General features: G+C 34.6%; 2 protein-coding genes across 3 annotated transcripts; both read left to right on the top strand.

Moving 5' to 3' along the window:
- The first annotated feature begins 509 nt into the window (after positions 1-509).
- On the top strand, positions 510-7109 carry LOC108197988 (3beta-hydroxysteroid-dehydrogenase/decarboxylase). The gene is made up of 12 exons (XM_017365739.2): positions 510-741; positions 1888-1977; positions 2100-2233; positions 3026-3196; positions 3936-4061; positions 4245-4324; positions 4514-4712; positions 4924-5026; positions 5210-5384; positions 5827-5983; positions 6507-6573; positions 6736-7109. The coding sequence occupies exons 1-12, from the start codon at positions 510-512 to the stop codon at positions 6885-6887; spliced, it is 1686 nt and encodes a 561-aa protein (XP_017221228.1). The 3' UTR covers positions 6888-7109.
- A 1787-nt stretch (positions 7110-8896) lies between these two features.
- LOC108205745 (uncharacterized) lies at positions 8897-13961 on the top strand. 2 transcript variants are annotated; one of them, XM_064090947.1, is made up of 10 exons: positions 8897-9427; positions 9721-9813; positions 10067-10168; positions 10738-11003; positions 11283-11417; positions 11800-11922; positions 12051-12179; positions 12908-13125; positions 13217-13370; positions 13589-13961. In XM_064090947.1, exons 1-10 carry the CDS (start codon positions 9235-9237, stop codon positions 13805-13807), a joined length of 1632 nt encoding a protein of 543 aa, XP_063947017.1. In that variant the 5' UTR covers positions 8897-9234; the 3' UTR covers positions 13808-13961. The 2 variants fall into 2 exon arrangements, with proteins under 2 accessions (XP_063947017.1, XP_017231297.1); XM_017375808.2 differs by lacking the exons at positions 9721-9813; positions 10067-10168.
- The last annotated feature ends 172 nt before the right edge of the window (positions 13962-14133 follow it).

Below are 14133 nucleotides of genomic sequence, written 5' to 3'. Positions count from 1 at the left end.
CTTTCCCTAACCGATCTCAAAATCTTACATACTTCTTAAACAAATAATCTGGTGCTAAAGTAACAAGCAATCAAGAAACACAAGCTTTTTAAGGTATTTTTCTTACCATTTTAAGGTCATGTGCATGTTCTTTGATCAATGTCATTCATATTTAGTTGTTAATGATGATCACAATGTGTTGTTAATGAATGATGATGATTGATGATCAGTATATATTGTTTGTAATCTAGATTTGACCATCATTAGCAATGCATGCATGCCTTGATTTAGCTATCATTATATTGAAATTGTTACACATTTTTTTATAATTTAATGCACCCATCTTCAGTTTGACAAGATTCGGATTCTCGACCTCACTTACGGGGAAAATGAATGCTTGTTAACATAATAATCTTATATTAAGAAAATACAGGCTTTTTTTAAGTTCCTGCTAGTTAGGCAGTGAATCACACATGTATTTTCCAATGATATGTGTGTGTTTGCAGGAGAGGTAAAGAAACAGAAGGAAAATGTCTGCGCCAGAGAGATGGTGTGTAGTGATAGGGGGGAGGGGGTTTGCTGCGCGGCATTTGGTGGAAATGCTCATCCGTTATGATATGTATTCAGTTCGTATTGCGGATTTGGCACCTTCTATCAAGCTAGATCCCTACGAGGAGAAGGGAATCCTTGCTGATGCTCTTCATAGAGGACGTGTTCAGTATGTATCTACTGATCTTTGTGACAAAGCCCAAGTATTGGAAGGTTAGATATTCCTGATTTTCCTGCTTTGAATGACAGGTGCATCTTTTAGTCGTTTTTAACATGATTTGATGTAGCTTGATAAGACGACATAAAAAAAAAAAAAAGGTTTTTCCTAGATATTCCGACTCAATGCAAGTGAGCCAACTAAGATTAAGGTGTAGGTTGCTTAAATCTAACTAGTTCTGTGAATCATTATGGATGTAAGTTCAATGCCTGCAAGGTTTTTGGTATATGTTATGTAGTATATGCTGATATAAGTTAATGCTATCACTGAACTAATAAAACTAAAACCCTTCCACTGTTTATGACTTGTACTCATTTTACTACAATTTTAACTTATAATTATCCCACTAACAAATTCAGATCAGTTTCTGGTTTGTTTGGGGAAATCATTTTATACCATCCTCTCAATAGGGTTTAAAATCCCATTGAGCTGAACTGTAACATAACTAAAATCTAGTCCATAGACGATAGTTCTTTAAAATTAGAGTAAATAAGCAAATAGTGGATCACTGGATCATAATCCTGTGAATAATACATGGCCTAAGTGGATAGTGGCAGTTAGATAAATATTTGCAAGTTCTTCTTCTGTCAAAATTTTTATGGTAGAGCATGTGCATGGAACTTATAATTAATCGTGGCAAGACCCTGAACTTAGGAGTAACCTCTATCTTGAACTGCATTGATTTTAATTTATCCATTTGATGATGTAGGTCTTACTTTACATAAATAATCGACCATATTCTTCTTGCATACTTATCTAACACAACACAGCATAATCAGATAGACGACTAAGACATTAATCATTTATATACCAAACACACTCCATATACTGTTTTTCCCTCTTATAAGGTGAATAGCCTAACTCCTCACTACATATATAATATCAACTGAAATGGAAGATTGTTTAAATGCGTCAGCCTGGAAACTTATATCCGATGTCAACATGTAAAGCATGACAATATCTATATGTCTCCAACCAAATCCTTCTTTTGATGTCTGTTTGATATTATGGCACGTCAGTGATTTTTTTCTAATCAAAGCACAACCTATCATCTTGCAATCTTGTAATTAAGATGATGATGATAGCCGAATCTATGCTATGAACTTATTAAGCGAAGCCTACTACTATTTTACTGTATGCAGTTTGCCACGGAGCTGAGGTTGTTTTCCACATGGCCGCTGCAGATTCATCCATTGATAACTACCAGCTCCATCAGCCAGTGAATGTGCAAGGTTGTTTATCATCCACTCACATACATTATAATGTTATCTTTTTATGGGTCTTTGAAATATGCTTCTCATCTTTATGTCAACTAATTCTTACCCTGACATAATATTTTAATGCTAATCCATAGGCACTGTGAATATAATTGAGGCTTGTGTGGAGCATAAAGTCAAAAGATTAATTTACACTAGCTCTCCTAGTGTGGTGTTTGATGGAGTAAACGGAATTTATAATGGTGATGAATCACTTCCCTATCCTACTAAGGTATTGAATAAAAATCAAGGTCCTATAACATCTTTATTGTTAAACTGCTATTTTCAGTCTGTTTCTTCGTAGCTTGTTAAAATCGCTGTTGGTGAAGTATTTTTATAGATTCCCTATCCGGATAAGGTGCAGAATAAACATCAAGCTCCTTCTTAAATTTTTTTATCATAGAACTACTATTCCCAATCTGTTTCATCATTGTTTTGGAAAATCACTGGTAGTGAAGTTCCCTTTTCTTCTTCATTTTTCTGTTTCTCCTTTCCAATTTTGCCTTTGACTTGTGAAATGGTGTCCAACTTGCCATCATAGTTCTTTTCATTTTCAAATTCTTCATAAACTAGTCTAATTAGTTTACTGTTATTCAGTTGAGTTGATGTGATCTCTATAGTTTCAACTGATTTATAGTACAGCTTGAGCGGAGTTATTGTGATCACTATATTACAAGCTGATGTCTCAAAAGTTGTTTAAGTGCTCTTGAGTTTAGTGCACTTTGACTTTAAAGAACAAGTCACTGGTCGGAAAACTGTTTATTGTTTGAGCAAAACATAATTTAGTACAGAATTACCAGAGTGCATGATCAGTGAGTAATATTCGGTCAGTCCAATGGTTTGGCCAATGAACACTCCGGAGGGTCGCGAGGGGTGGTGCTTAAAAGCTCCATTCTTATAAAGGATATACATAAACTATCGAATTGCTTGCAGTTATTTTCAATGACTTAAAGAATTTGGTCATTGCTACCAAGTTTTGTGTATGTATATGTTTGTGCGTTATAATGCATAGTACCTGTTTCAGCACAATGATTCATATTCTGCAACTAAAGCTGATGGAGAGGCACTAATCCTCAAATCCAATGGTGTTAATGGGCTTCTTACATGCTGCATTCGTCCTAGCAGCATTTTTGGTCCTGGCGACAAATTACTTGTTCCAGCTATTGTTAATGCTGCAAGGGCGGGAAAGGCCAGGGTAACTACCACTTCAAAACATCTACTTATGCTTCCATGATCTCTGTAATGGTTATCATTATAATTTTTTTCTTTTTAAATTGTCACTTGTGTTTCTAGTTAGATGGAGCAGACAGATTCTTATAATTTGTAGTATCTCTCTGTAACAAATCTTTAAAAGTTACGCCATAGCTGAATTATCATCCGTTCAGATTGCTAGTAAATGACTAGAATTGATTTCAAAAATTATATAAAGAAAATGTGTACATCTTTTTCTATACATCAACTGAGGGTGACCCAGCAAGCTATTTATACGTAGTCCGCCATAAGGAAAACAACAAGCCTTGTAATTTAGTGGTCTAATTCCTTATCAATCGGATAAGTAGTCTGACTTCGCATACTTTGTATATTCATAGAGTGACTACAACTAAAACGACTACAGCAACAACTTGAGGTTATAATGGTATATTCAAGAGCTTCTTCCCGTACTATTGAAAGTTGAAACACATCAGGTTCATAAATCAATACAATCTGCACAGTAAATAATAGGTGCATATCCAGAGATGCCCTTTAAAATACCTAGGTTAGCTCTTTATTCAAAACATAATTTTTTTGATTAATGTAGTGAAATGGACTGCTATACTCATGATAATTTGAAAACTTGATGTTCTCTTGATTGCTCTTAACATGCTTTTCGTTCATTGTTAGGTTTCTGGCTAATCTTTACTCTTTAATTTCTCCTCCTTTTTTTGGATGATCAGTTCATCATTGGCGATGGTAAGAACATGTATGATTTTACCTATGTTGAAAATGTCGCACACGCTCATATATGTGCTGAAAGAGCTCTAGCATCTGGGGATAAGGATGCAGAGAGAGCTTCAGGCCAGGTAAATTGACCAAACGAGCAGGAACTTTGTTTTTCTACAGTTCTTGATATAGCAACACGACCTTCAATTGTTATTTGAGTTTTAGATGTAAGATATTTTTTAAGTACAAAGACAAATCTACATATGTTTAAGCCATTGTATTCAGCCTAATTTGAAATGTTTTAAACACAACCAAATTCGCAGGCATACTTTATTACCAATATGGAGCCGATCAAGTTTTGGGATTTTGTCTCTCTTATTCTTACTGGTCTTGGCTATAAAAGGTACACCAAACCCCTCTTTCAGTGACAGAGCAGGATTCAGCCTACAATTATAATTGCAGTATATTACTTCACAAATCATCAACAGTTGTTCAACGTGTAGTACTACATTTCCTTGGTGCCAAGTATGTAATCACATTAATGTATTCGTAATGCACATGATCGTTTGATCTGATTTTATGTAGTTTACAGGCCACGCTATAGAATTCCTGTCCGCATTCTGATGCCATTTGCGCATATGATGGCGGGAGTATATACTGCTTTTGCCCAGTATGGGATGAAGGCTCCTCATTTTACACCTTCAAGAGTGAGACTCCTCTCTTGTAATCGGACATATAATTGCGCAAAAGCAGCTGACAGACTTGGCTACACACCAGTCGTTCCACTTGAGGTTGTCACCTCCCATGACATCAGTTAACTTTGCTAGATCTAGTTTATTGGACACAAAATACTGGAATTTCTTAACTATTATCTTCTTTTGGGGTTCCAGTTCCAAATTATCTCTTTTGGGTTTCCAAATAATCTAAATTCCATTGCATAGTCACCATTTACACTCTACTTTCTCATTCCATTGTTTTACTGTACTAAAAATAAATATACAGGAAGGTATCAACAGGACAATAAACTCATTCTCGCACCTGAAGGCTGAATTGCATCGAAAAGAAGGTCCATCTAAAGCTTCAGTATATCTTGGAAGAGGAAGGGGTACGATCAACATACTGTACTGTTATTGTAATGTGTTCAGATTTTTGATTTTATGCATATGGAATAAACAAAACTCGGTTAAATTTGGCAATTGTAGTTTCTTCCATGTCATAACTATTTTCCTTTCTATCTTTATATATTTGCGGTATTAATAACCTTTTCTTACTGATAATCTAATTTCAGTTGCTGACATACTTCTTTGGAAGAATAAAAAGCAAACGCTTGCCACATTGTTGGCGCTGTTTGTCTTTTACCTAAATTTCATAGCACCGCGCTATACCATAATCACTGCAGTTTGCAAAATACTATCATGGGCAGCAATCTTCCTGTTCATCCATGGAAGAATACCGAAGAAACTGTATGTTTTCTCATACTCACCATTCGATGGAGCATAGATGTAGGAGTGGGGTCACTTGACCCCTCTGGACATGCAAATACATGTACATATACTGTCATACTGAATATATTTGAATTAAAATTTAATCCCTGATTAGTTTAAAATTTTAATCAAAATATTAAGAATTTTGCCCCAGCCAACATAAATTTTCTGGTTGGTGTGCCCCTACTTCTGTGTTTGCTTGTAGACTGAGTTTGTAATCCTAGTCTATATTCATGTGACAGTTTGCTCAGTAGTTCGGATTTTATATCCAATGAACCAGAAACTCATTATATATTAGTAGTACAGGTGTTGCAATCTAGATATGGCTTTGTTTGAAAATATGTATGATATATTAACTAGCTAACAGAAGCTAGAAGTAGTAACTCCCAAAATGTTATCTAATATGACTTTTTTTATGCAGATCAAAATATACAGTTGAGAAAATTCCCGAGTCCAATTTCCATTTGTCAGACGATTGGCCACATAGAGCTGCTTCAGCAATGGCTTCATACTGGAATTCGGGAGTTAATAATTTAAAATCCCTTTGCTGTGGAAATGATTGGAGCCTGTGTCTGAAGGTACTTTTGCTAAGTGCTAAAATTCATATCTTATCATTGATGTACTTTTAATTTGGTTGCTATGGCCTATGAGAACTAATTACTCGACCATTAATGGATGAGAATGCTGGTTAGTTCCTGCCACAATTCAAGTCAAGTAATTAAAACAATATATATTGACAAGTTTCCATATGATATGGAGGAACTGTCTCTTGTATTTACATATTCAATAACACGATATGTATGGGATCCCTAATCAAGCTATTCTCTAATCCACAATCTTGTCTAATTTTCGTAAACTAGCCAGAACCTAGTGATCCTACCTGAGCTCTATCAGCTACGAAGATGATTCTAATGTTCGACTTTTATGATGGAATATTCTAATAGTTAATAGAGTCAGTATTAATGTTGAAGAATATTGAAGCTTTCAGATTCGAATATGTGATTCAGTATCCTTTTTAAATGTTACATTCTCATTCTGATTTGATTTCTCTTTTATTCTCGTCACATTCTTCCATGTCTTGTGTGCCTGGTGCTGGAACAGATGGTAATCTATCTATTAGTTCTGCGCTTCCTTGCATCCACATCACCGCTCAGTCTGTTCGGAAAAGGTTTGTAATCTCTATCTGGTGCTTCTTTCACCATCATCAATCGCTGAATCTGTAATACGAGACAATATAGCATTCTAATACCAGTTTCAATTTACAAAGATTCTGCAAAGCACTCTTATCTAGATCCACCAATCAAGACTCATATGAATTTTACCATTGCAGCACTTCCTTTTGCGTTTGTTGCATTCTTTCTGTACGAATTATATGAAGAAGAAATCGATAGTTTGTTCGTACACTGCTTCTCTTTTGTGTACATGGTAAAGCCGGACAATTTGCAGAAGCTGAGTCCGATCAAAGTTGGCAAAAGTGAGTAATCGATAGCTGCGGAATCTACTATTCAATGACAAGGACATGTATTCTGCAGATCAAGCTAGTTTATGTAGAGGACTGCCAGTATAATATAGCTGTGTATATAATCTTAGAACATAGACCATTGTTTCTGTATACTCTCCTCCAATTCTTGCATGTTAGAGTTCTTGTCAAACATGGTGACATGCAATGGCCTTTGTCTTAAAGTTGTATTTTTTTAAAACTTTACTCCCTCTCTGCTATTTAATTCTATACGTTTTTTTTTCACCGCTCGACACGCACTTTAATGCTCTTCTAAAATATAGATCTATAACTTATTTTTTAAAATTTTTTTCTGAATAAAAATATAACATTCATACTTTTATTCAAAAAAAATAATTTAAAAATAAGTTATAGAACTATACTCTCTCCGTCCCAATGAATTATATACATTGGGATTGGACACGGAGACCAAGAAAAAGTGTAAGAAATGAGTAACTTGAGATGGAAAGTGAGTAAAGTGGTGGGACCCATATATTTTTTAATAATAGATTTGAGATAGTGGAGGAAAGTAGTGGGTGTAATAGTGTTTTTATTATTATAGAATGGAGATAGTGGGAAAATGTAGTGGGTGTAATAGTATTTTATATTATAAAAAGTTGCTATTTTGGGAATGTATAGAAATGATGGGACATCCCAAAAAGTAAACTGTATAGAATTGATTGGGACGGAGGGAGTACTTTACAAGAGTATTAAAGTCCGTGCCGCGTTCCCGTCCCCAATGTATATAACTCAGGGGGCGGAGGGAGTATTAATTTATACCTACAGTAGTTCTTTTTTTGAAAAAAAGGAGACAATTCAATAAATAATGGCCATACGGCATCTATAAGAATGATCGAGTCGAACAAACATAGAAAAAATTAACATGCCTGTCTTCATACCCAAGATGAGACAAATAAGCGATGTTGAAATTGACGATGGTACATGTATAGATTCTTGCTCTGTGTTCAGCATTTTTTCCAAAAATTCCGTTTGAGCTATCGACCACAAATGTAATTCCCGAAAGGCTTTATCTATGAATCCAAACCACTCTCACAAAAGAAGGAGAGAAAAATCACACAGTCTCACCAGGGAGAGAAATCAAACTATAATCAAAACAAACTAATACAATTAGATCTGCACCACGACGCTTAGGAGATAATCGATCCACTCACAAATCCAAAAAGGCCTCTGGAAGCGAATAAGAACGAAAATCGAAAGTTTCGGTGATATAGATCTAAGAAAACTTTCCCCGAAGATGGAGATTTATTAAGAAACTCAATGAAAAAGCAAGAACAATCAAAAACTAGCAATCAAACGAAAAGATTTGGGGCTTTCCACCGGAAACCGATGGAAGCCCCGTCGGAGATGAAAAGAGGAGGCGGCTAGAGAGAAGAGAGAAAAAGAAAACTTATAGGGAAGAGTTTTTGTTTTTGTTTTTGAAATGACATACCTACAGTAGTTCTTGAAATTTAGTTTTGATAGTATTAATAATTTCAAGAATATAAGATTTGATACGGGGGAGAATATAAATGTATCAAACAAAAAAAATTTGTAGTACTTTTTGTGTAAATAATTTATTAGTCAAAATTTCAGAAGTTCAATCTTATCTTGTTTTAGTGATTTATCTTTATTTTTAAAATTCAATTTTATATAAATATATCAATTATATATTAAAAAAATGATTATTATATTAATAATTTGTATACTCAATAAATTATAAAAACTTTTACAAAAATTAAAAATCACTTATTACATGTATTATAAGAAGTGAAAGTTGGACTTAATAAGTGGAGACACGGAACAAGTATTAATCATGAATTAATTGGATTGATTGATCAGAGATTACTTTGATAATTACTTAAATAATAATTAAATATTTTAATTAATTTAATAATTTATTGAATAAAATTAAACGAGGATTATTCGTGATTAAACCAATTTTTTTTTAGGAGGGCTCGCAGCTGATTTTAATCGATTTGATAATTTATCAAACCGACGGCCCTTCTCCAAAAGCGATTCGATTTTATTATTGTCACAAACCAGCCATCAGTGGCGGATTATTTGAATTGAATACTCACAGATCAACAACCTTCCTTCTGATTATATTCATCTGTGTTCTTCACTTCTTACTCAAACCCTTCTTTTTCACTCAGCTTATCCACATCTGTAATAATTCATATTAGATGTAATTTTAATAACCCATTTCAATCTTTTGGAGTTTTGGTTAAATATTGCCTCTTTTTTCAATTTCTCATCATGTTTTGAATCAATATTGAATCTTTATCGCCCCAACTATTGTACGTGGGAAGAAGTACTAGTAGGTTGTTGAAGATGGGCGGTGGGAGAGAAGTTGAGGTGGTTAATAGTAAAGGGTGTTCAAGACTACTTGTGAATTCAATTTCTCCTTCAGTGAGATTGGTTGGTGTTCAAATGTCTCATGATTCTGCTTCTGTTTCAACTTCTTCTACTCACCCACATGCCCCTTTTTCTGGTCTTGTCATTTGTGTTACTGGTCTTTCTAAAGGTATCATCTCTCCCTCTCTCTCTCTCTCTCTCTCCCTCTCTCTCCCTCCCTCCCTCTCATCTCTCTCTCTCTCTCTCTCTCTCTCTCCCCCCCCCCCCCTCCCTCCACTATCTCTCACACATTTCTTATTCATTATGTTGCTGAGTATTTGAATTTGCTTCTTATGATGTTGATACTTTTCTGTTATTTCTCTTTATATATTGGTTAGCTTAAAATGTGTATGTGGTGATGTTGCATCTTTTGATATGTGCAAGTTTTGTAATGTATGTCCATATATATTGACTAACTTGCAGATGGAAGGAAACAAGTGATGGATGTGACTAGGAGATTGGGTGGCAAATATAGTTCGGATTTGCATCCTAAATGTACCCATTTGATAGTTCAGATATCCTTTTTCTTAATCCTGCTGTAGAGTGGAGAAAGTGCCACCATTTTCTAATCATTTAAAATTATCTCTCATTTGTTGATGATAGTTGTTGCGTGTATGTAAATCGCCATCTGTAGTATATCATATTATGTAATCACTCCAAGTTGTATTGAAGATTGATCTTTTTAATATTATGTAATTTCATATCTTACTTATGTAATTGCATTTCGCACTCTGGCACTTGATTGTGTAAACACTTAACCCACTTTACAGCTGTCATGGACTTAAATACGAGCATGCCCTCAAATATGGATCAAAAAACGGTCTCTTCATTGTAACACTAGGATGGTTTATGGATAGTGTCAGAAGAAATGGTAAGAGTTATTTTTTTGTATTGTCTATTTAGGTTTTGTAAGTACATCATAAATTCAAGGCTGATAAACAGGTTCATTTATCATTTATTTGTTCTGTTTATTTTGATTAGAAAATCTTGATCATTAAGAGCTCCAGTTTTATGTATTTTTACTCCATGTTTTTCCCCTGAGTATGTTTACCTAGATCGTATAAAAGTTGTAAGTGAGATCTTACGTTTTAATCATAATCTGGAAGATCTAGTTGGTTTAAATTATCTGTAACTGATATGCATTTCAATGCCTGTCAAACTTCTTGCAATAACTATCATACTTCTGCTTGCTGAATTGAACTATCCTTGATTAAAAGCTGAGTTGGCGCCTGTTTCCAAGCATGCAAAGTATAGTGAATAGGGATATAATTCTCTCTGGAGTGTGTCATTATGTGGATATCCCAGGCATACATCAGGCTTCAGTTATAAAAATATCACCTTCTTTCATATCAGTGTGAATATTCTAAAAAGTGGTAAGCTGAATCTGAGTAGACTATTAACTCACATTTTTTAACATTATCACTAATCTGTTTGTTGCAGTGCGGTTGGATGAATCTCTTTATGGTGTTAAAAATGTTGGGGAGAATGGGATACTTAGAGATGATTCAAATGGGCTTTCTCGTTATGCCAACACAGAAAATTACTGTATTCCTGTAGGTATGCTTGAACACTTTAAGCAGTCTGACACAATCAATCAACTAGATGTGCGATCTACAGTGAGAGACTCGAACAGAAGTATGGATTTGATTCTTTCTGGTTCCTCTTTGTTTATTGACACAGATGTTCCTGCTGAACTGCAAAATAAGGTAAATTCAGTCAGATTTTGTTAAATTTAGAGACTTTTTGCAGCTTAAGAGATCTACTTGCCTTTTTTTTAAAGAATGTATAATGTATTCATCTTTTGTTATATCTGGACAAATAATTTATTGTTGACTTGGGTTCCTGCAAATCTTCTATTTCAGAGTTTCATGTGTTGTAGAGCTTATGTTTGTATTAGACTTGGCCCTGCTGATTTCAGATTCTTTAAATATAAGTGACTTTGAAGTTTGAAACTCTCCTAAATACTAAAATGCATATGTGTTCAGATTGCTGAGGCTGCTACTTTGCAAGGTGCTAAACTAGTTAATCACTGGATCGGCGGTGGTCGCAATGCCAGCCATGTAGTGTGTGAAGGGACATCAGTTGGAAAATATATTGGCCACTCAGATAATCTTGTTACAGTAAGTTCTTGTGTGAAACTGGTATGCGTTTAAAATTATGAACATTACTGTGCAGTAGAGAATTTTTTTTTGGTTCATTTTCCTTTTAAAAGATTTTCGTGTCCTACGTGCATTTCTTTTAGAGGTACACTTAAATTAAAGGCCTGGTAGAAAATTTATAATAATTCTCAATTTTCTGTTTTGTCTACTCTGCGTGTGCGAGTAAAAAGAATGGTGTTATTTTCACCGTTTGGTCTACCTTATATACAAAGTGAATATAGTTTTAATTGGGCTTCAAGCTGATCATAGCATATGATGAATCTGTTTCTGACTTCCCCCTTGTTTTCTTTCGATTATTATTATTTTTTGTGTATGTTTTTGACATATATATGATGTTTCACAGCCATTGTGGGTTTTGAAAACAGCCAAGGAAAAACGAGTCCCGAGATTAGTTCACATATCTGTTGATTTGGCTCGGCAGCTTGGAACTATACTTGAAAATGTTCAAAGTGGCTTAGCAGTAGAGGTATTACCATTTGCTTTCTTTCTTTTATCCATATTCTGTCATGCTAAGATGTACTCTGTTCTGTAGTTTCTTCTATACGCCCAATTGGCCAGCTCATATGTTGATCTTTCTCTTTGAATCCTTTATAGGAAAGGAACAAAGATACTTGCTCCTCTGATGCTCTAAAATCTGGTACTAAAGTCAGCCATGAAGCACGTCAAAATATGGCAAACCTGGCTAAAAGTGGGGTTAGAAAACGTCGGGTTCGCCGTATGCAGGTTTTTTTTAGTAATTTATGTAGTTGACTTTTTTTTTCCAAGTCACTTATGCTTGCTTTTTTTTTTTTTTTTTTGTGTGTGTGTTTATGATAATTAGATGGTCTATGAGACTTGATTATTTTTTCAGAATGTCGACTCACTTGTCTTGCAACTTAGTCTTATGATATTTTTGCAATTAATGCATCTTTTCAGGATTAATTTTGAATCGTTTTACCCATATATGCTATCAGTTTTCAGTTTGTATCAGACAAGCATAGCCGGAGCTTAGTATACTTGCAAATTAACTTATGTCTAATACACACCTAGTGCTTTCAGTAAACATGAAAATTTTGGATGAGCATGTCATTTATAATTAGCGTCCCTAGACAAACTTGGAACAACATAATATACTACAAATGACATAGTTCAACTTTAGGTAAGTGAATATTTGAAGCAGCAGAATATTCTCTTGGTTCTTATGTTTGGCCTTTTGTCTGTTCTGTGGGTATGTGGCCAATTACCTACTGCCCACATTTAATATGAAACACATATGTTACCTTACTTCAACTGTAGTCTGTAGGTATGGAAGAAAGTAAATCTTGCGAATCGTTACAAAATATGATAATTAATGCTTTATCCTATAGAAGTCAATTATTTGCAGAAGTAATCTATGATATTTAATTTTGTTAGTGACCAGGCTAAATATTCACGCGTTGTAAAAGGTGTCATTTTTATTTTTGTCATCGCAGAGATGCCAGACCCCAATACGCCCAATAACACCAAATAGGCTTTTGGAATCAGTCTGCTGGTCAGTATCGGAACCAACCTGTGCTGCTGCTATTTACACGGAATCTTCCGGCTTTGAGAACGCTGGTCAAGATCATGCATCTGTTTTCTATAATGCAAATGTGGATGAAAAGGAATCAATTGCATCATTTGTGAACTTCACTAGAAAACTTACTGAAAGGTTGTTATACGCTTCAATTTGTTTTCAAGCATATTAGAATCATTTTAATCACATTAAGCTAATCCCATAAAACTTACGGTTCTCCTTGCAGTGAAAAAGGTGCAGTGATATTTAAAAACCATTTCCTTACAATACTCTTTCCAGTAGATCGATTTGCTGAGATGGGACCTTGTTCAAGGTCATTTTTTAGCGACAGCGGTTTCACTTGTTTGCAGGTGTTAGATTACATATATGCCTTCTACCAGGTGCTTACTTTTATTCGCTTTCGTCATTGATAATTTTTTGGCGCTTTTTTTTCCAAATTATGGTGTTGATAACTTGGGGAACACAGAATTTATTTATTACCACCGACTCCTAAAACATATATACAAGTCTCTTTTTTACTTCTACTTGCCCTTTTTCTCTGTTAATAGGTAACTAGTGAACTGAATATCTACTGAGTGGTTTCGGAATTTGGGTGCAGGAAAACATGTCGAAGGAGGAAGTAGAGTTGGCAATTCACACTGATTCAGTGCATGCTGATCGGCTTCGATCAATGTACTCCAGTAAAGAAACAGCAGAGCATGGATACATGGAGTTTAAGCGCATTGATTTCCTGGGGAGTCGGAAGAGTTTTGAAATGTTAAAACGTGTTCCTGGAGATGACAACAGCAATGTCTATGAATTACTAATAAAAGCATAAGAACTGAAATCGTGCACAAGGGTTAAAGGATCCTGTGCTGGGAGAATATCACCAGAAAACATATATTGTAAATGTAGCCATATATTGTAATTGCTTCAAACATGTATATTGCAAAATTAAATGAAGTTGTAATCAAATTGGATGTTTGAATTCATTGAGACTGAATGCTTAAAGAGTTCATCAAAAACTAAAATAAATTTACAACTTTAGTAAAGTAAAAATATTACAATAAAATTCACAATTTTTACAAATAACAGAGTTAGGAAAAATGAACCAAAATACCATTTATTAGTGTCGGATAACTATAAAACTTAAAATGGTAGATC

This window comes from Daucus carota, chromosome 1 (assembly GCF_001625215.2).
Source record: "Daucus carota subsp. sativus chromosome 1, DH1 v3.0, whole genome shotgun sequence".
Lineage (NCBI taxonomy): Eukaryota > Viridiplantae > Streptophyta > Magnoliopsida > Apiales > Apiaceae > Daucus > Daucus carota.
The sequence above is the reverse complement of the archived record's forward strand: the minus strand, read 5'-3'. Positions and strand labels throughout refer to the sequence as shown.